The 23,048-nt window shown below is 35.6% G+C and overlaps 1 protein-coding gene across 1 annotated transcript in view; it reads right to left on the reverse strand.

Annotated features, from left to right (window-relative positions):
• The window catches only part of SBF2 (SET binding factor 2), a 257,710-nt gene that overhangs the window by 184,721 nt on the left and 49,941 nt on the right, over positions 1-23,048 (reverse strand). The window contains 1 exon segment of the mRNA XM_040559185.1: positions 21,941-22,026. Coding sequence (XP_040415119.1) covers positions 21,941-22,026 — 86 coding nt within the window.

The raw sequence follows: 23,048 nt of genomic DNA on the forward strand, positions 1-23,048 counted from the left end.
TTTTACAGAGAAAATATCCCACTTTGCCAACAGTTATTTTAATTAGAAAAGCTCTTGCAGTAGATTGATTCACTTCAGTTTTGAGTATTTTGATAACATAAAAAATGAGTTATTAAAAATAATTTCATATGATACAGACAGTAGGTAAGTGCAACACATTATGGCTTCATCTTTCACATCATTTCCTGAAGTTATATACACAAATAATAAAAATACACAAATAGAGTTTCATAATCTAAACAGAGTTCAAAATTTAACCCGTGATTAAAAATTGCTCTTCTAAGAAATTAAAAGGCAAAATACAAATAACAGTGTTCTGCCCAGTAGGCTTGTTTAAGCATTTATAAAGTTTAAAGAAAAATTTGCCTATTGGCCACAATTATACCTCTATGATGGAAGAGATTAGAAAATGAGTAATAAGTTCACACACTGACATGAAACATTTCTGAATTGCTTAAGGGCTTCTTTTCCTGAAAATTAAATAATTAGGTGATAAAGCATGCTAATTTATTTGTCCAGCCCTTGCAGCATCTGTTTCTCACATTCTAAGTGTACAAATTACAAGCAATACAAATGCAGGGATGAGAAAGCCCACCCAGAGCACAAGAAAGAACAACCTCGCTCCTCCTCCTAGGAAAGGAGAATGCAGCATGAAAACATTCAGACCAACTGAACATGATGTTTTCCATTTTTACCTTCACTGCATTTTTCAGTAGACATCCATACCCTCCTACAGAATTCCTACCAAACACGTCAGCTGATCAGCATTACTTATCACAAGGAAAGGTACCCTGAGTTAACCAAGCAGGTACTCTGCTTCTCAATAGGGCTGACAGCAGATGCACTTGGAAGAGCTTTGAGGCCTCCAATAACTTTTGACCAGAGATCTGGTGAGCCAGAAGAGAGCCTCTTGTACAAGTTTCTACAAACACTGCACATTGATATAAAACAGATGCTGCTGACACAGTATAAGCCAAGACACAGCAATTACTAAAACCAATATATTGTGTACTTGGTTCTCTCTGTGAAAAATAAACAGAAACCATGTGATTCAATGGAGCACTGAAAACAACTCTACAATAAAATGCAAGTTTCCTGTCAATACCTGTTAAAGGTTAAGAAGACAAAAAGTATTTTCAGCCTGTCTGCATTCTTCTCCAGAAATGTCATATTCAGACATCTTTTTCAAGTGGAGGCTTGTGAAGTGGGTCGCTAATTACATCAAAATGTTGGAAACCTTGTAGCAGTTAATAAGTAGGCCTATCTCCTGTATTACACTTCAGCTTTTTGTCAATGTTTTGCTTTAAAAATGCATTGATTTCCATCAAGATCCTCTAAAAGGTACTTTGGAAATGAGCACTTGGGTTTTGTTAACAGGTCACACCAGCAGTCACTGGATGAGCTCTGTGCAGCTGAAGAAGCTGCTGTTCCCTACTGACAGCTGCAGAAGGGCAGCCACAGCCCCTTCACAGAGCAAGGACTCCTGTGATGCTGGGCGAGGAGCACAAGGAGAGCTGGAATAATGCTACGGATACAGAATTAATCACAAGATGTGCGTGAGCCATGCAGTCATGCCATGAGCTACATGCTGGGATTCACCTCTGCCCACCTCATGCAGCAGTAAGGCCATTTTGCAATGCAATGGTTGCATTATTTTGTCTCTAAACATTAAAAATCAAACTGCAATGGCAAGCAGACAATGTACTTATTGTTTTCGGATTCTTATGTACTTTCAGACTATTAAAAAAAGCATCAATAAGAGCAAATACAAAAGTAGATGAAAAAAATGATATTGCCTGAGAGAGAAATAAGTGTCTGAATGCAAACTTTTCCGTTAAGGTAACTGATGGGATGAAGCCAAAGAGAAACAATATTCCAGTAATGCTAACATACGTATGAAAAAAGTTATTAATAATTAATGGCTTACAACCGCAAATCGAGTATTTTACCTGCAATCAGTTGCATTTCTCTGAGTGCAAGAGAAGAACTGTATCTATTTGTGCAGGTAATAAAATATTAAAATATAGAAAAGATTTCTTCAGAAATGCAAATACTTAAAATCTGTCAATATGGTCTTTGCAATTTACTTTCTAGTCCTGTTCCAGCTGAGCCAGCTGATGCTTGGGCATGAAGGTGCCAAAAATGCAGATGATACCAGCTGGGGTGGGGAGGGGAGCAGCTGACTTACTGAAGCAGTCCTGTCCCGATCACAGAAATGGACTCTGTCAGGAACCTCATCATGTTCAACGAAGGCAAATGCAACGTCCTGGCCCATGGGACCCCAAGCTTTAACTTGGAAATACATTTCAGCATCTAGGACATTACTGTGTCCTGTTTCGCATGAGTTCTAGACTATAGAAGTTGTAGTAATAAGAAACACACATCACTGATTTGCTATGCAATGTAAAATTACAAGTTCTAGAGTAAACTTGCAGATTTTTTTACTGAATAAAACTGTTTAAAAATACTTCAAGCCTAAAAAGATACTAAAATAAGTATGTAGACAGCCCATTTTCTTTTCAGACAGCTTTACTATAATTCACACACACACGCACAAAAACTCTGACAAACTAGCTAAAACTAGTTGAATTACCAGATACTTTTCCAATATACGGCTTTTCGCCAAACAAACCACTAAAATTCCAAGGTTAAATGTCCTACCATAAAATATGTCACTAAGTATTACACAGAAGGAGCCTGATGTCCAAAGAAAGAAAGTTTTGTAAATTCAATACATTTATATCAGTACCAGGAACTATTTCATACTTTTTTATACAGAATATCATCCCTTCTTTCTCTAAAAAACTACAATTGAAAAATATAGGAAAATATAAACTGAAATGTTTTCAAAATAAAACTTCACTATGGAAAAACACTATGTCTAACTAAAAAGTCCCTCAAGTTCTCAGAAAAGTTCACATCAGTGTTTGCTCTCAGCACAATTACAACTGATATTTTCCTATTTCTACAATTCTAGACTTTGCACTAACAGTTAAAATTGGAAATATGCATCAAGAACAGATGACGGGGAAAAATCCAAAAATTGCACATGGATTGCCAACAAATTAACAACAAATGCTAATATCAAAAGAAATTCAAGATACTTGAATGCAAATAAATTCACCTTACAAGCTCAAACTACTTAAGTAGTTTAAACTCACATCAGACATGGATTTCTACAACATTTTTTCCTTTACTTACCAATGATTTAAATAAACTTTCCTTTGACCCCAAAGGTTTTTTCCCAAGACACATGGAAATGTAAAGCTACACTGAACCTCACAAGAATGGGAAGAATTTAGAATGGAAAGCACATGCTTTTTTTTTTTTTTTTTTAAAAAAAAAACTCCTCAGCAAGGATTCTCTTCTCTTTATACCAATAGTCTTTAACTCAGTAAAGCCACCTGTGACAAGGTGGGATGCAGCTTTAATCCAGATATCTAGATGTAATCCCACTGCAGAGTTCTTCGTTCTCATCACCAAGCTGGGCACATGTATGACAGACAAGATGGTACAGATCACAGGAGAGCCTGTGGAAGGTGCCTCAGGAGGTCTAAGTCCAGCCTCCTGCTCAAAGTAGGCTAAACCCTGAATTTAGACCTGACTGCTTAGGGCTTTACCAAGTCAGTCGTGAAAACCTTCAAGGATGGAGATTATTCAAAAATGGGATACAGTAAAATTAGTACTGATAGAATGTGCTTAATGGAACAGCTAGTAGATCAGGCAGTTACGTGTTACATTTAAACTTACAGATGGAATTAGAAAATTTCTAGGCAATCTTACAATCTAAAATTCCACCTCTGAAATTTGATCTGTAGGAGCAATCACTTGCAAAGACTCAGCAAATACCTGAAAAAATATCTTGCAGTGAGCCCTGATTTTATTTTTATATATACGTGTGTGTGTCTGTATGCCCATTTACTTTAATGTATGTCCATTTACTTTAAGCAGATCAGCCATTTAAAACTATTTTAAATCTGGGGACAGAAAGATTTGAGAGCTCTCTTCACTTTTGAATATAGTGTATAATCAGGTGATGTCACCTCACCTTCTCAGCTGCAAGCTGAAAGAACAGTAAGTATGATGATGGTCAAACTGCAAACCTCCTACCAATACAAATTCTCTTGCACACAAACAGATGACCTCTAATGTTGAGACAATTATTTGTTTCTCACATCCACTGTATTTTGGCTTCTTTCCTAAAGGACTGCTATATTATACATACACTTTAGTATCTCCTGCTTTTTCTTCAGGATAACCTCTCTCTCTGCATGCAAGATAAAAAAGGATGCTTATCCAAAATATTAAGCAGTGATTGTCAAAACATTATTCCCAAGAAGCAAGTAATAGCTTACCAACTGCTTAATTTCCCCCACTGTCATTATTTTGTAAACTGATTAGTGGGATAGGGTAAGAGACCGGGAGGAAGAAAGGTCAGGTGATGGAAAGAGGCTGCAGATGGACCACAGTGCGATTCCTTGTCTCCACTCCAGCATCCAATGCACCAGACAGACTGCAGAGAATGTGACTGAGGGACTGCAAGTGGTCGAGCCAAGGTAGCATTCCTTAGCTTCATTAATCTCAGTTGTAGTAGGAAGTTATGTATCTCGGCATAAAGAAAACAGAAAGGTACTTTTACCCAAAAGTGTAATAATAAAGGTGGTTAAATATTACCATCTCTCACATAAAAGCAGTAAAAAATAAATTCATAAAAAAATCCCTGGACTTGCAAATCATACATTGTATAGTGCTCTTCCTGAAGTGAAACTACAGAATACATTTAAGTACTTAAAAACATCCTTGTGCAATATTAAATATTAACAAAGAGATTTTTACTTCAGAGTAAAGGGAAAAAAGTAAAGGAAAATTGACTGAAGCACTGCTTTTTTTGTGACTGCTCAATCTAGTATCCGCTAGATAGTATCTTCCAGTATCAGATTCCAGTATTTGCTGGAAGCCAGATACTTGTGGTTTCTTCATGCAACTGATGTGAACCAGCTTCTACTAGTTATACTAACAGAGGGGTTCTTCAGTGTCAATTCACTTCAACAAGGACAGCCTGGAGCACCAAGGGTTAGATACTCAAAATGAGACAGCAAAAATAACTTCAGATGCTAAATACGTGACTAAATATTTTCCTTTAATCCCAACGTCAAAACAAAACACTAAGGCACAACACAATAAAATGTTAGAGTCATGCATGCTTGCACTACATTCTATACAAATGTGCAAACAGAACTCATGACCGATTTGCATGAGGTCTGCTAGTCTAAACTTGCAAAACTAATGTTAGAAATTATATACAGAGGAAGTCATCATATTATCAAATGTTAAAAGTTAGGAGAAAATCAAATTGTTCGTATTTACGCATAATCCTAATGTCTCATCTAAACTAATTATTTCCAGAGACAGTAGGTTGTTGGTTTTTTTTTCCTATTATAAAAATAGATTTCTTAGTAAAGGAAAATCTCAAAAAAAGTTAGAAAGGAATATTGCCAGCTAAAAAGAGAAAAAAAAAATCTAAGAAAAATATTCTGTCTCGTCATTTCCACTAAGTCCACACAAACGTACTCACAAATTGTTGTGGAAATGTATGTCAACATTTAATGGACTTTAACAAGCTTCTTGCCCCTCTCCTCAACAAAGTATTACACAAAGCTTGTTCCTAAATTCTGTTTAAGATCATGATTAATTTGATTCAAATATGGCAAAAAAAAAAAAGACACATTGCATTACTAAAAAGGGAATACATTCTTGTATGCTTGGAAGTGAATAACCTGTACTGAGATAGCCAGTGTATGTAAGACAAAAATTACCAAGCATCATTCCATGCATTTATGCTCAGTTTCAATTTAAACTATGAAAATACTTATTTACAGGTGTTTAAAAAGCCACAGTAAAAATGCAATGAAGCTCTGTAAGTCACCCTCTCTTTCACTATCCAGAAATTCTAAAAATATATATATATGAAAAAACTGATTATGTTTTTATTTTACACATATTCATACACATAATCACACTGACTAAACTCATCTCTAATTACGACCCATGGTGCTTCCAAGGATTAGGTTCATGACCTCAAGCATTATAACTCTTTTCTAGATTAGATCATTAGTAATGTTTACTATAACAGAAAACATCACTTGAGAATTGCAGTCTTGTGCAAAATTTATGGGATATGGCATTGGAATTAGAGCCTGAAATTTTGTTTAAAAAAAAAAAGTCCACAAGTGCCACAATACTGGTAAGCTGTTCTGTAAGTACTGGTATAGCTTTTAAGTAAAATCTTTTCATTTTCCTATCAAAGTAAAGTCAGTCAGTATAACATCGGTTGAAAAATCAGGACTAGTCTAATTCATGGGTCTCAGTAATACCCGCTTTGGTCAAGATTGGAGGATGTGCGGCTTTAACCCTTCTCCCTCCTAGTGAGACGAGCATCCAAGCATCTTTTTCAGGTTCCTCAGCAAAGATGACTGACCTGAATTGTTTGCTCTCTTCAAGTCTGACTCTCGCAAAAGGAAGAAAGGGACTTAATCAGGAAAATTCAACACTTACAGCCCCTGACATTCGAGTCAATTGCAGGAAGACAAACACATACATATTCTTCTGCTTCAATGTGTTGGTTGGTTTTGGACATACCTATTGTAGGGGGCTTTCCTTCCCCCCTGCTTAGGACGTCATATAGAATGTTTAAGGACCACTTCCAATATTGTGACTCTGGTAAACAAGCCGTACATACAAAGTCAAAAATATACTGTTTGGATTTTTATTTTTTTTTACTGTGCAGTGAAAATATACACAAATTAATTTCAAAGAGGAAATAATCGCAAACAGGAGATTTGTTATGGAAATTCAAAACAGTTCATCGTGAGGAAAAATCAAGCAGTGATAAACACCATGAGCTTCAAAGCTCTGTTCCAAATGAACACGAGCAAGCTGGCCACGTGCTTTCATGAAAGCACGCTCTTGGCAACTTGGTTGGAAATTTCAGAGTCAAAATGCCTGTTTGGTAAAACTCATTAAAAGCATTCTTTTAAACTTTTAAACATTTATTAGATGTTCTTGCATCAAATATCAATTGAAAAGTTAAGAAAAATTTGACAGCAAGTACGAAAAACCTGAAAGATCGGCATCCAGACTAACCAATTTGTCTTCCTTCCTCCTGTCACATCCCAAGCCACAAGGAGGTGGCCCATGCAGCTCCCTTGTTGAGCTAGGCCCAAGGCACTGCCCCTCCAAATATGATGCAGCTGCTTCTCTGCCAGGAAAGCAGCAGGCCCTTCGGACCAGGCTGGGCCAACGAGGCAGCACAAAACAATCTCATAGCAATGATCTCAGGTTGTAGGACAAGCAGGCTCCAAAGCCAGAGGAGTGGGAATATAACAAATAACAGCAATAACATGTAGCAGTTTTGTTTGTGGCATGTCATTGTGACAAAACTCACAAAGATTTGACCGGCCCCAAGAAACGGTGATGAGTTTGTAAAGTCTCCTCATGTCAGAGCACATTCCATGAGATGCCCATGGAATCCTATTCTCAGGGATCTGACAGTCTAAGTATTTTCAGAAAAGCTTGTTTTTCTGGTATCATACAGTAACTAGACATATTTTCTGAGAACAGTATAAATGGACTAAAAAATACTCATCCCAGTTGAGGAAAGTAAAAATGAGCACAAACTCTCCAACACTGGCAAATGAAGTGTAAAATTACCAACAGAACTAATCAACAAATCTGTTGGTGAAGCTTGCTGAGGAATAAAATAAAAAGCATATTGACTAATAAAAAGATTTCAAAATACATCACAAGTATAAAGTTTGTAAAAACTGGTGAGGACAATGGATGACTAAAGGAAAGATGATCACTCAAGAAAAGCTTATCTAGAACCCCCCCAAAACAGTAAGAATTTTCTATTCTCAGATATAGTGGAGAGACGTCTGGGGAAGCTCCCACAACAAACCCGTAATTTTGGAACAAAAGATATATATTTCAGAAAACAAAAACTAAACTCAAATAATCAAATCACCAGGAATGGAGAGAGTGTTATTCCAAGAGTTCCAAACGAACAAAACACAAAGTTAGTTATTGATCGCAGTTTTCACTTCCTGCTACTGATTGCTTGAAATTAGAACAGCATATGCCATTATATATAAAAAAGAAGCAACAGTGTGCCATCTCATGATACCTCTCATGCCTTCCCAAACTACCTAGTGCCAATTCTTGTCGGTTTTTGGACAATATGCCTGATGGACTTCTCTTCTGATCCTGGATATCCATATTGCCATTGGTATTTAGTGTAATTATTCCAGGAGTCTCATAAAAGCAAAACTTTGTTTTCAGCACTTTCCCATAAACCTTGATTGACCTACGGAAAGTAGCTCAGCTTCTTTGTAGCATAATGTTCCTAGTTGTGGCAGAATTAATATATCTACACCTACTTATCTATTACACTGCTAAAACTGATGTTTAAAAGACAGACTTCCATTATTTATATGGGCCCCGTAGCACTAGAGCACATAATAAAAAACAGAAATAGAAGGAAAAAATAAGGAAATAGAAGGTTCTGCTTGTATATCTAGTAAGAACTTTGTAGAAACTGTAGTCGGCTTTTTGCAACTTGAAATTTAAACAAGAAGTCATCCTAATGCTGTCTCAGTAGAAAGACAGCACACATCTTTTCTGTACTCTCTCATATGGGGTCTGATATAACTTAGTTCTCCCTGCAAATCACGTTCACATCTTTCTAGATAGAAGCTGAAGTTGGGTGGTCTTCTCTTATACTGGATCAGTTCTGGCATGGAGAGCAATCCCAATCCCACACCTCAAAGGAAGAAAACCTAAGGTAGGGGATAAATGGTATTAAAACAAAATGCTAAATAACTCAGAGTTAGGACCAATCCATTTATACTTCATACAGTGTAAGACACAAAATAATGGAAAACCAACATTGAAAAGGTATGTTTTCTGCCACCCTTAAAACTGATAATCTGAAGAGCTAAGAGCCATTAAGTTTATTTCTTTGAATACTCTTCAGAAATCACTACTAAATTCAATCCCTCATTTAATTACAGATTCCACTGCAGTACTGCTTTTGCAACCCACATGCAAGTATCATCCATAAGAGGTAAAATAATGTACATAAATATCCTATTACCCAACTCATCACAGTAAATTAATACTTTAAAAGGAAAGCTTATAAGCTTATCATATTTAAGCAGTAAGACAGAATAGGGTGTGCATATGCTGTAATAATGACACACCTTAATAGTTAATAATACATGAAGTATGTCACTATTATCCCATACTACACACCCTAAAATGCTTCAGTACAGATCACATCTATGCATTTAACAAATTAACTGAGGATACTTAGAATAGGTGCCTATTTAGGGGGTGATGTGTTTCATCAGAAAAAAAAGGAAAACAAAAAAAAAAAACATAAAACATGCCAGAGAATGTTCCTTCTTGGGTAACCATTTCAACAAAATTTTTCACCGCCATCAAATTACAAACACGGAAAAAAAAAATCTTTAAAAATTACTTATGTAATGCACTCATAGTTCCTACAGAAAAAGGTTAAAAAAAATGAATGAAGAGTACGTGGAAACAATCTCTTTCATTTTCTGTAACTCTGAAGCATTCTTGCAAGCTTAAAGGTGAGTTTTGAAAGACATGTGCAGCTAAAAAACCTTTAAGCAGGCTCAGTTTCTTTGGTTAAACTGTATCTGCCTTTCAACTTTAACAAACTAAGAAGCAATTTAATAAAATTGGCCCTCTTCAATTACCTCTATTAACTCACAGTTTGAACTCAGAGACTGAAGAGTTAAGTGATTTTTGCTGAACTCCTCCACAATACCACCATACCGCTTGCAGTCTAAAGCCAAAGTCAGCACAGGATCAGATATTGTTATATTTTCCTTAACTGTATATTTATTCACCTTGGAAGTAAACTTGAACGTTTGGGAAAATGTATTATTGAACACTTAACTGAAAACTAACTACTCGACCTTTGCCACACAAAGTACAAAAAAAGTATGTTTGTGGCAGGCCAGAATGAACAAAATTGAACATTGATATGCCTTCGTTTTAAACTCAACTGAAATGCAGTTAAATATTCATTAACCACATATGATTCCATAGAATTTATGACTACTATATGCCTTCTCGGGCATACTGAAAATAACTCAACCACTTATTTTCTTCATCTGAGGCATACTATTACAAAAAACTAACATCGAAAATGCCTCAAGCCTAATCAGTCTTGACAAGAAGATTGTTATTTAATGTATCTCTGTTCATTTTATATCTCTTCAGTTATATAAATTGGAAACTGTTTCCCATTTCATGTCAAATTTACACAATTGTATTACCCAAGAACAAAGAAAATAGTAGATATTTATTTATTACAATATTCCAAAACAGTTTTTCCAACTACACAGTTGGAAATGCTGCTAATCTTTTAGATTAAAGACATTCAAACATGAAATGACCACAACATTTTCTTTTAAGTAATACTATTGATCAAAGTGGAACAAGAAACAAATCTTGAATTTTAAAACAGAAAGCTTTGAAGGTGTGCTCATGTAAACAATTTAGCAACAAGTGATTTTTCTATGCAATTTTTGTTACTCGGGGTAAATACAGCTCGCTGTGGATGCTTAAAAGCTTCTAATACAGAAGTTACTGCTGCTAAAACATCTTGGTCATACCAGCGAGAAGCCTAAAGTTGGGGGAGGAAAATGTACTCTCCTCCACCATACCCCACACCGCTTTTGGAGAGGTCTTGCCCATTCCTCTATTATTTGAGGGGTGGACATCAAATTCAATATACACGACGTGAAACTGATACGAAAATGGTCTAACAAATCTTAAAAATTGCAAATGCCAACAAGTCTCTACAAGTATATTACTGGTCTAGAATGAAGGAAAATCATTGTGAAATAAGCTTTTCTGGTATGCAGTTATAGCAAATAATCATGAGGTGATGCCGAGAAGCAGACAAATCTGGTATTCAAAGAATGTTAAAAATACTGAGGTCACAAATGCACTCTGTAACTTTAGTACCCACTTCTTATCCCACTATTTTGGTATTAAATCTGATTTGTTATTCATTCTAAACTTATAAGCCATTACTTTAATGAACATCTCTCTTCTACATGCTGTAGGGTTACAGCTTTACAACTTTTACAGTTGAAAAATGAACAGAGGATGATCTTGTATATGCCATTTGGAGAAGTGGACTAGTGCTAGCTTTCAAATATTACACTATAAAGTAGATTTTGTAGTAAATTACAAAAGTAGATATCCTCTCTTAGACTGAATTCATATTTTTAGAAGAAATATGTTTCCTGAGCTCTTAGCTCCCAAGTGAGCCTAAGATAAAGCAACAGAATCATAATTTCATTGGGCATTTTTAGTGCTAACATCATATTTGCTCAATTAAATCCAACGTGTAGATTGGCACAGTATATTACAAAGTGATCACATACTCTGGGTTTGCCCCATCACAGTTTATTTAGAGAGACGCTACCATGGGCTTGAATTTAATTACCTTACTTAGGTAAAGGGCTTAAATGTTAATTCTGAAATCATGGAGAAAGGAGGAAAAAAAGCAGAACACCAGCTCTTATAATTAACTTCTCACAATTTATTACTGAATAACAACAGGAATATTAGCAGCTTTGTAAGTAGACCAATTTTACAGGGGGAGGGAAGTATTATTGCCCACTATTTATTGCATTGTTTTATTCCTAACTTTATGTATATATTGGTTGCTTTAGTTAATGTAACTTCGCAGAGACTCATGTCAGAACATGTATTCTTTCAACACAAAAAGAACAAAGACATTTTTGACTTTAGGATAACTGAAAACCTATTAAGTAACTGAGTGTGATCTATTTTTCATATCTCCTTTTGTTGACATAAATAAAAGATGGTTTCTCATGAAAGATTATGAAACCAGCCAGTGCAAGAAAAAGATGAGCAACAGTTTGAGGACACCTTTATGACAAAATCTAGACAGAATAGTTGCTTCAAAAAGAACAATAGTACCTTAGTTTGATACACAAATCAAAAAAAGATGGGGAAAAAAGTCACTTCAGGAACACCACATAATGATCAAGCTTCTGTTTTAAATATGCAGAGGATTTTTGGTTTGGGGTTTTGTTTGTTATTTTTTTTCCTGATATAACGCAAAATGGAGATTGGTACTGCGATATTTTAATGTTATGGAAACATGCAGAGCATGCAGATACAGAAATGAAGGAATTGGGTAATGGTAAGAGTCAGATCAAAACACAGATTGTTTTATTAGGGACACTTGTACATGTCCATAGAGAAGGTGAGGTGAAACGTGATGTCCTATCTCTTATTCTATCTCCTCAACTTGCATTAGGAATAACAAATTTGCCATATACTGCCAGGGAAGCCCTTGAGTTCCAAAAGTCATTCAAAAGATTTGGGTACCATTGTCCTCCCCTTTGTCTAGGTTCACTCTGCAGCTCTGATTTACTAAGTTGCAGGCTGAGAAAGAACTGCAAACCTTAAAGGGATCACCATACAAGTAACACTGACTTCAGCTGAAGTCTGAACTGCCTTATCTCCAAATCCGTGAAAGTTGGAGCTTCAGAGAACCATACTACATACCAGTTCAAATGCTTATTTATTACTCTACTGTTCATACAGAAATAATTATCTTCTAGTTTATCCTGATGTCCATTACAGCTAAATAAAAGCACCTGTTCAAATGATCCTTTGACAGCACGTCCCTGAAGAACATAAAGACGCTGCAACTAAACACAGGTCAGATAGGTCTCTTTTAGCAACACTAAATAAGGTCATATCACTTCACAGATCAAACTGTATCATTAACACTCCTCATCTTAGAAATCCACCACTTCTAAGGGGGTTGTCCTACACTGTTTTGTATCTGACATTCACAACCCAATGAAGACAGAAGGAAAGTTAGTGCTAGGAAAAGCTCAGGTAAAACTGATAACAAAATTACAGGTTCTACAATATTGATTCGAGACTCAAAATTCACTATTAAGAAGCCATGCTTATGGCTTCACTCGTACTTTACTATGATCAAAAGTGAACTCCATAAGATCAGTTTAATAACTTTTACTTAAAATAAGGAGCTATCTTCATTATTCTCACAGCCATTTACCAAATCCTACTGAAATTAACACCTTATTATAAATGTTCATATAGATCCCAGAGCTTATTAAATAAAACGAGGTTAGACCTTGCCACAAATTATTACAGAATAATATAGGAGGAAGGGCCATCTAAATAGCTTAGCTCCTTTTAAATCTTCAACATGCAAGTTAATTCATAAGGTTGGTCCTTTTTCTATCTACAAATATCAGATCTGTAAGTTGTGAGGTAATGGACAAAAGAGAACTAGAGTAAAATGCTGTACAATAAAAACTGAAAGATTGAACAACGTTTTTGCCAATTCCACGCAATTATTCAAAAGCTGGCACCAACATGCCATACTGAAATAGTACTAAGCAGTCTTTGCTTTATAAACAAACAAACCAATGTCACCAGCCTCAGGATTTTTAAGTATCAAAAGCAGTCGAATTCAAATTAGTGGAGGTACATTGAGGCCAACAAAAAAATTTTGAAAAAAATTAAGAAATAAGCCTCCAAGTCCTTTCCCTAGGCTCCGCATGGCACAGTCCTGTGAGGCGCTGAACAGCTCAAGTCAGCTTTCTCCCCAAGCCTGCACAGGTAACTGTGCCACGTGTACACTTAGAGCACGCAACTGCTCTGCCCTGTCTAGAAATTAAAACTAGGGTTAAATAAATTGGGAACAGTAAAAAGTCTCTGTACAAATACTGGTTGGCTTCTAATTGAATAACACAAGGGCTAACAGTGAGCTGCAGCACACAGAATATGCCAAATTGGAAAGTCTTTCGACTACTTAAAATCTGTCACTTGCTTTAATTATTTTTAAATGAACACAATTGAAATACACCTTTTATAACACAATGTGAATTATCACTTACACTGTATAAAGGTATCACAAACATTTTTGAAGTTGAAGAAGTCCATCTTTAAAATTGCCCAATGATTTAAGTCAGAAGAAACCTGCATCAAATGTAACAGAACTGACATAAAAAGTTAAAATTAAAAAGTTGATCAAACTGAGAGAAGGATCCCAATTTATAAGTACTATGGATTAGAAATTCTTGGAACCAACACAATCAGTTTTAAAAAATACATTTTTTATAAAATACAGTTTTATTTTAAAATTATTTTTATTTTATATTATTTTAAAAAATACAGTTTTAAAAATACAATCCATTAACAATTTATTTAGAAAAACATAAAAGTATTTTCCATACTCTGTTTCTTGAACTATTAGAAACATTCCAAACTGATTTATATTCATATGAATCACTCACAGACAAATATTTCTGGATTCCCAGAACACATTCAATGGCCCAGTTCAATTTCACAATCTTGTATTCAGCCCATAGACTGTATTTGATTAGATGCACATATCTGCCTCTCTTGCTCCTTCACAAAACCCTAGAAAGGATAGCTCTGTGATAACTGGATATCTATTATGAATTCAGTAGACAAGTCTTGCTTTCTGGCTCTCTCCGAAAGCACACAGATTCTTAGCTCACTGTACAACACACAGGACAAAAATTACAAACAGAAATTTCAGTCCAAAAAATTGCAAAAATTACAGCATGTCTAGCTTTAAAAAAAAAAATCCAATTTCTTACAAGACATGGGAATTGTAAACAACAAATTGTTAAGTGATTCTGAGGTATTTCACTTCAATGTCCTACTGTTATTGTCACATTTTTCTAATTTTGATTTCTATCTTCCTATGAGATAGGTACAGGAACCTGATCTGACAGTGACAAAAAGAACTCTGGCCAGCAAGGATAAAGTTCTAGAGGAAACACCTGCTAGTTACCACTACCCCTTTCTGGCAGAGGGAGCAAGCAAGCAGACAAGACAGAGATCCAAAGCCTCCAGATGACAAATCAAAAAAGAACCTCAGGAAATGATCCAGGCTACTCTGCTTTCATGCCTCACTATTAACCTCACACAAGTCATCCTCCCAGATATTTTCTGAGATCAAAAATGAACAATAACTGACCAAAATTTTCACTCTAAGCTCTATTTGAATTCTTACTATTTACACTACATTTTCTTTGCTACAGTATCCATACACTATACTCACCTTATTTTCAAAAGATAAGGACAACAGTTCATTCTCTTCCCTTCTGCAGTAGTCTCTTATTTATCTGAAGTCTTCTTATGCCTAACCTGTCCAGCTCTGAGCAGCATTCCCTTTTTGAAAAAGTTAAACTTCCTTGGTTCATGATTAGCTCAACATGCACAACACTCTTGTTTGCAAAAACAAAGGATGAGGAAATACTGACACCTGTATACCACTTAGACAAGGTCAAGTGCATATGGCACAAGAAACGGATGGAAAACAGGACTTTCATATAACAACAGATCTGGATGTTAGAGTGCACATAAATACATCCGCATTCATTTCTGTGTACTTGGGACTACATCAGAATTGTTCTGTGAACACAGAATGTCCAAACAGGTGTTCCCTCAATATTTTAACTTTTTTTTTTTTTTTTTAACCAAAGTGTTGCCTGTATTATGGTATGTTCCTTGTTTATTTGTATTTTACAGTTTGATGACAAACGAAAAAAATGGATCAAACATTTTCATTGCATCCTTTCACGGTATTTTTTCAAGTAGGACCAAGTTTTGCTACACAAGGACTACTTGCAAGTCCTCGGATTTCAATATCAAATTACTTTACCCCACTAATCTACAAAATCCAGAAGTTAAAATCCAATCAGTAAGAGTAGTGGGATTCTAAAACCTCAATATAACTATTTTACTGCACAGCAGAGACACTGCTGTAAAACACAACACATTTATGGCACTGTAAGATTTCCACTGGAGGCTAACATAGACAAGTTAAAGGAATATAAACTGAGTCCGTAATAAAACTCCAATAAAAACGTTAGCTGTTCTTTTGTGATCATCTGTTTTCTACTACACTGCTGAAAGCACCAGTGCTGCAAGATAATGAAAAGGAAAGAACACCGCAATGCATTTAGAAGTACTACCTTAAGCTCTGTGATGTAGTTGTTCATTAAATAATTATATACACAATGATTTTTGAAAGCTAAAAAAAAACATCTGAGAGGAAAGAGGGAAAAAAATCAAAACCAAAATATCTACAGCTGATCAAGTGCACGGAAGGTTAAACAGACACCACAGACAAGCCTTTATTCAGGTCCTTAAAAGCATTAATGTTGCAGAAAAATTGGCCTACAGATCAGCAAGTTAAGACTGAAGCATTTAAAGATTAACCCCCTTAAAACTTTAATCACTTCAGGCTGTAACTGGCTCATTTGCAACCCAGTTTCTCCCTTATGCCTTATTTAAAATATAGGTAAAATGTTCAGGTATCAGATATTTTTTCTAGAAAACAAGCATTACACCAAAGCAGTAAAACAAAAATAACACTAAATGATTGGCACTTGAATTTTAAGAGTATCACTTCTGTAGGAATGTCTGATTCTATTTTCAGAGACTCTCTGTCGGGAATCTCTAAAAGTTTAGGCGATTGCTACTTTAAGATCTGTTTTACCTTAAAATGTCTTCAGTTGACTGACAGCAACTCTGTTTTACAACACAACTATGAAGACAAATTAGGTGGTTGATTTTTTTGTTGTTTTTTTTTGTTTGTTTGTTTTGATAGCTTTCTTCTCCCCTGTCTCCCCTGTGAAGCTCTAACAGCATTGTATATCCGCTTAAGATCTCAGAGGTATAGCTGTTAGTCACTCTTAAGAACTGTACATCTCTGTGAAGTGGAAAGCTGTACAGGACTACAAAGCTGGTTTTGTCAAAAGATTGAGATCTTTTAAGTCAGTCAAAATTCAGACATGCTTTGAAAATGCAAAAACATCTTTCCTTACACTCTTTTTTTTTTTTTTTTTCATATCCCAAGTCTCAGTTAGTTGGAATCTGGAAGCTGAATCCAGCATTTCATAAAAGACATATTTCATGTATAGTTAAGAGCTCATATCTGAAGCTGCTTAAAGGTCTAGAAATGCTGAGATCAACACCAGTGCATAGTATGCTCATATCAACAACATCAACTCCTCCTCTAAGAGGAGGCAAGCATCCTGCTTGCTCTCAAGGGGATGCACACAGTCTTTCTTCAGAAGCATTTCTCTTTGCATCATAATGCTTGTAATGCCTTTCTCAAAAGGAAAAAAATATAAAATTTTTACAATTTACAATTACATCTTATAATTTAAGTAGTTATTTGGATAGGCCATTTGCTTGTATAGAAATGTATGTTCAGTTGTCTACTTGCCTATGTCTGAAATCAAAATTATTAATAACTGATAGCTCTAATACTACTAACGGTTATACCGGGAAATTTTCTTCCCTTTACTCACAAACTGCAAATACATTGTATCCAGTTTTAGACAATGAATCTATTTCCAAGTGTAACTTTCATTGGCCTACTTAGCATTATCCTCCTAACTCTGAGTAATGCAAATGACACGTAGTTCAGGTAATTTAGCCCTCTGACCAAAACAAGTATATACTGTAACACTTGAATACCAAGGTATGCAAGTATACATTGTCACACTACATACTGAAGCTTCCTCCTTTGATGTATTACTAATTAAGATAACTAGAAAGGTTTATAACAGAATTAAAATTGGCTTATAAATAAAAAAATATGCAGAAATGTAAAGCCAACTCATGCAAACAACATACTCTCTCAAAGATTCTTTCTACAAGAGAGAACAAGAAGTTTGACCATCCTAATATAAAACCAGTGTGTATCTCTCTTGATTTTGGAGTTATTTTTAAACTTGAGGTGTATCTGTGTAAAGCTGAAACAACTTCTCCAGACAAATCATGGCGAAGGATACCTAAACATATGTACCTAAAATACCATGCAACTAATCACACTGGTAAATTTTAACTGCATACTCTAGAAGCTGATGACTTAAATGCTTCTCTGAGAAAAATGCTTTTTCTTAAATCTCTCTTTGTTCTTCAAAATCAGCTTATTTCCATGAAGCATGCGTGAGAAAACTCACATTGGTCTGCGATTTGTAAGAAATTAAAAAATGTATTCCCTATTTGCCCTGTGAATAGCCCACAGAAGATTCTAGCATATTGGAGAAGAGCGTCCTGCTGCTTTTGAAGTAACGCAGTCAGTAGATATTCATATGCAATGTTAAGAAATCTCACACCTTATTCTCAGTTATATGACATTCAACAAACAGTTTAAAAAGTATTAGTGTCCTTATTAGCAATTGTAATAATCAATAATCCATTTTAAAAATCTACAGGATGTTTCACAAGAATTTGCAGGTGACTCCATTCTCAATGTTTCCCTGTTCAGTTATAAACAAAACAAAGGTAGAAGCTGTAAAGCCATGAATGAAATGGAAAATGCAAAGAATGAAAAATCAAGAAAAATCCCTTTAGGTCATTTTATGAGATGCAGACAGGTAGAAGCTCTAAGAAAATACACCGACCAAGACCTATTGAACACTGTCACAGCTTTGCTCACTTACCAGTGACAACAAGAAACCATAAAATTTATCTACCAAGATAAATTCAAACTCTTGACTTCCATAAAATTTCTTAAAGTGTATTTCTGTTGAATTTTGGACAATGTGTTTATTTCAGAATTTATGCTTATGTTAAACAAAACCAGGATGTTCCTAACACACAGCACATAGAAAAATAGAAACAGTTGAAGTAACACTCTTGATCCTTAAAATGCAGAATATACACACACCAAAAGTAATACCCTTCAGGAAAGTTCAAACTGCAATTACATTTTATAGCGACCCAATTTTCACCATATATATGTCAAATTAACTAAACGACAAATACAGTGAATGCTACAAGTTCTTGCATTGTCATAATCTTTCCTTAGCAAGATGTCTCTCACTCAGCCTAGAGCAGGTCCGTTAGATGCAGTTCTTCCCATGTTAGCATTTTTCAAAATGATGTTCAACAAAATGAAAAAGATTATCTGCAATGCTTTTATTATTCAGCTTAAAATTACCTTACCTACTGTTTTCTACACTGACTTTATTCAGGTCTCAGAAATCTGGCCAAACTGGAGTCACTTGGGGATATATGCAGGGTTGTGGGAAGAGAAGAGCCCTCCATATAAGTCTTGGAAGATTTTGTCTATTAGTTTTTGGGTGGAGCTTGGGCAAACTGCATCTCTACAAGCTGTGCTGATCACTAGGGTTCTAAAAGGGCATTTTCCATGTTAAAGTACTAAAACCTGGGGAGTGGGTAGGGGCATAGGTCTTCTCTGAGATTTCTGCCCCCCTTGTTTCATAAAATACCATTAACAACATGGATGGAAATGGTATTAAATCACATCCTCCATTAGCTGCCATGATGAATTATCTGATTCGACCTAAATTATTTGTCCAAATAACTTGGACATTCAGTGTCCAAACTCACAGACTATACACTGCAATATAATACACTGCATAAAACACCTGGGGGGTGGGGGATGACCACAATTATCAGTCAACAGTCTCAGTGATTCATGGTAGAAGAACTAGCTTAAGCCTCAAAAATAAAATTCCCCCTTCAACCCTAACACTAGACATGAAAAGCTTTGACCTTTTTTTCCCTTCATGAAAACAGTGGATAACACTATTTTTTTAATACAAGCCATTGTTGTTTTGGTTTGCTTTTCATTTCCCAGTTAGAGAAACCATGTAATTCCATAAAGATCCTTCATTCAAAGGGCAGGAAACACACTTAAGGGATTTTAACTCAAATTCCTCAAATTCTTCATAGAACTAAGTACTATTCATAAAAATGTCTATCTTCATTCTCAAACATTTTTGTCAACTATTCTGTTTTTATCTTCTTTCTCCTTTTTTTTCCAGGTTTGCCTGTTACCCACCTGATGATACTAATGTTGTCCTTAAGATGACAAGCAGAAAGTCGTAACATAGTGTTTCTTCTTTTCTTTCCACCAATGCTGATTCATGCTACACTTAGCCAAAAACTTGAACAGAACATCCTGCCAGTATCTGACTCTCACAAATGATTTACTTTAGTACATGATCTTTGCAATATCTCTTTGATCTTAATTAAATAAAATTTTATTACCAAGTTTAGATAGCAATTCAAAACTTGCATAATTTTACAGACTAGCTGAACAGATATCCTCAACTTTTAAGTAGCTAGATTTCATTTTACTTGGGAAGTTTAAAGTATCAAAGACTTTGCTTACTGAGTCATTTGGGTACAGATACAGTATGAAATAGCTTCACTGCTTTAAGTAAAACCGTGCTCATTTATTTCAAAACATCATTGTAAACAAGCTGTGTTACTTTGAAATTGGTAATTTATGACAAAAAACACCTTAGTATGCTTCAGATGCTTGCAGTTGTTTAAGGAAAGATCAAACCACCTAGTTCAACCCTAAGAGAGTGATTTAGAAACAAACAAAAAACACCTAGGCCTTATTTTTCTTCTAAAGATCTGCAAGTGTGTGTACTGTGTAAAATAGTCACTTATCTGAACTCAGTCAGTAGTCATCGAGCACACACTGGCTAGGCATGTACTAAGAAGACAGCTCCCAGACAGAGTAAACAACAATTGCTATACATAGTGGTATAATGTTGTAACAGTAGTAGAAATACTCCGGAGAAAGCAGGAGCTTCCATTGTTTCAGCACAGCACTACATTGCTAAATGTAGTATTACGCAAGTGTACCACAAACACTGTAACTATCCATCACGTGTATCAGAAATAATGCTTATACCAGTAATTAATGTATGACATCCCCCCAGAACATAAGGATTGTGCTTGACTATGAAGAAATTTGGACCACACTTGAAAACGAGCAGCCAGTCGTGTACACCAGCACACAGTGAACACAAACCTCTGCCATGTAAGAGCAGGTGCAAGCACTAAACACCAAGATGCCCCTTCCTCCTTACACAGGAGAAGACATAGCCAAAGGCATGATTCTGTGAGCTAGCTGAACAGCACTTGAAAGGTATCATATCGATAAAAGCTTGCTATGTCTGCTCTATCTGTGTAATAAGTTTAATGAAGCATCAGTGTTTTGTCCTCTGCAGCCGATTTTGTCCTGCAGTGCAAAGACTTCTATTGCAACATTTCCTACAGACCATCTCCTTCCCTAGCTCATCCTGTCCCAGAAGTTCCTAAGTTCACAGCAGTAAGTTTCACTCTGACTTCTCAGAAACCTAATTTGCAGTGTATGACCACATTATTTCATTTCTCTGCAGGACTTTTGGGGCTGTGTATCTAGTCAACTCCTGACCTGGATGAGTAAGATAAACCTACATATTGCATCTCACATCATCAGACCAAGGGAAGGAACGAATGAATTATCACAAGGAGTATTTAAAATAGATCACTGTATGCTAGTCTTGTTCAGCACAGTTTTCCTTAGCACTCCTTATGCTATCTGTTCAGGACAGAATACTGGGTAAAGACCAACCCTTTTAATGAAGCCAGTTAATCATGAAGTTATTTTAATTTATTTATTTTACAGTATACAATTACACATTTTTATTTATTTGAAAATGATTTGAAAAGTCATCTGCAATCTGAAGGATGCTTCTAAAAAATGTAGTCAATGATAAACTTATTGACACAAACCAAACATAAATATACTGTAACTTTGCAGCAGACTTACTGTATTCTAGGAATACCTACTTACATGTAAAGAACAGTAATAAATTATTATTCTAAAAGCCATTATCTATCCCCTTTACTCACATAACTTGTCTCCATTCCCTGTCAAGATAAATAATTGTTATTGTGAAGGCAGACATCTTCTAACTATACGTTAAAGAAGTTCTAAAAATTACAAAATGTAGTGCAAACTTACCAACTCTATTCCCTGTGGAAAAGGAGTATCTTCCCAGTCCTTCTGAGGAAATCTTTGTATTATTTTTCCCAAACCTTCTGCTGGGCCTGCTGAAAAATAAATTCAATTACTGAAAGATAAAGTTCAAATACAAACTGGTGAAATTTCAACTGCCATAACTTTTAGAATATTTTCAGAATATACCAATACTAGCAGCCCAAGAAGCTAACCAGGCTCCTCAAATGTGTCTTGAAGTCACACAATAATACAATCTTAATATTCTCCAGTAGTAACATGAGGAGTCACTACAGGAAATGAAGCTGCAAGCTACATCCAGCCTACAGCTGCCATGCACATTTACAGTGATAAATGATTTGGGGCTATTACAGGCTACAAACAGAAGTAAATTAAAATAAAAAATAATGGATCATCCATTATTAGAAAAATAAAAATGAAAATCAAAATGAAAATCAAACATTTGTCAAAAAGCAGTCTTCCAAAAAGGTGAAGTTCATAGGTTAAAAGTTTAGACAGTTTACCTAGAACATTACAGTGCCATGACATGAATCAGTTCGCTTCCTAGGACAAGTCATCAGCAATTTTCTGCACTGAAAAGTGTAGAGAAAAAATGCTTACTTCTACTAACTTTGCTCATCCAATTCTCTTGTTTTCCTTCTTTTTTTAAGATACAGTGCAATAGATACGAAGCCCTTCAGACAAGACACAGATGTTCAACTGTTGTGTTCTGTCATCCTGAATGGTACAGGAACACATGCATAAACATGAATCTGCGTGTTCCTCATGCTGGAACTGTTGGAGAACATCTTGAAAAGAACCATAACCTTTTTTACTGAAGTTTAGCTCTGGGATACAGCACAATGTAATGTAGCAAAGCAAAAGTAAATTTACGTTAACCAATATGTCATGGTGGTTTTTAGCTGGAACAGTTAATTTTCTTCGTAGAGGTTCACACAATGCTGTGGTTTGGATTTTTGATGAAAACAGTGGTGATAACACACCTTGTTTAGTTGTTGCAGAGCAGAACTTGCACAGAGCCTAGGTCATTTCAGCTGCTGGTGCTGCCCTGCCCGCAAGCAAGCTGAGGGTACACAAGGAGCCTGGAGGGGAC

This window comes from Cygnus olor, chromosome 5 (genome assembly GCF_009769625.2).
Source record: "Cygnus olor isolate bCygOlo1 chromosome 5, bCygOlo1.pri.v2, whole genome shotgun sequence".
Lineage (NCBI taxonomy): Eukaryota > Metazoa > Chordata > Aves > Anseriformes > Anatidae > Cygnus > Cygnus olor.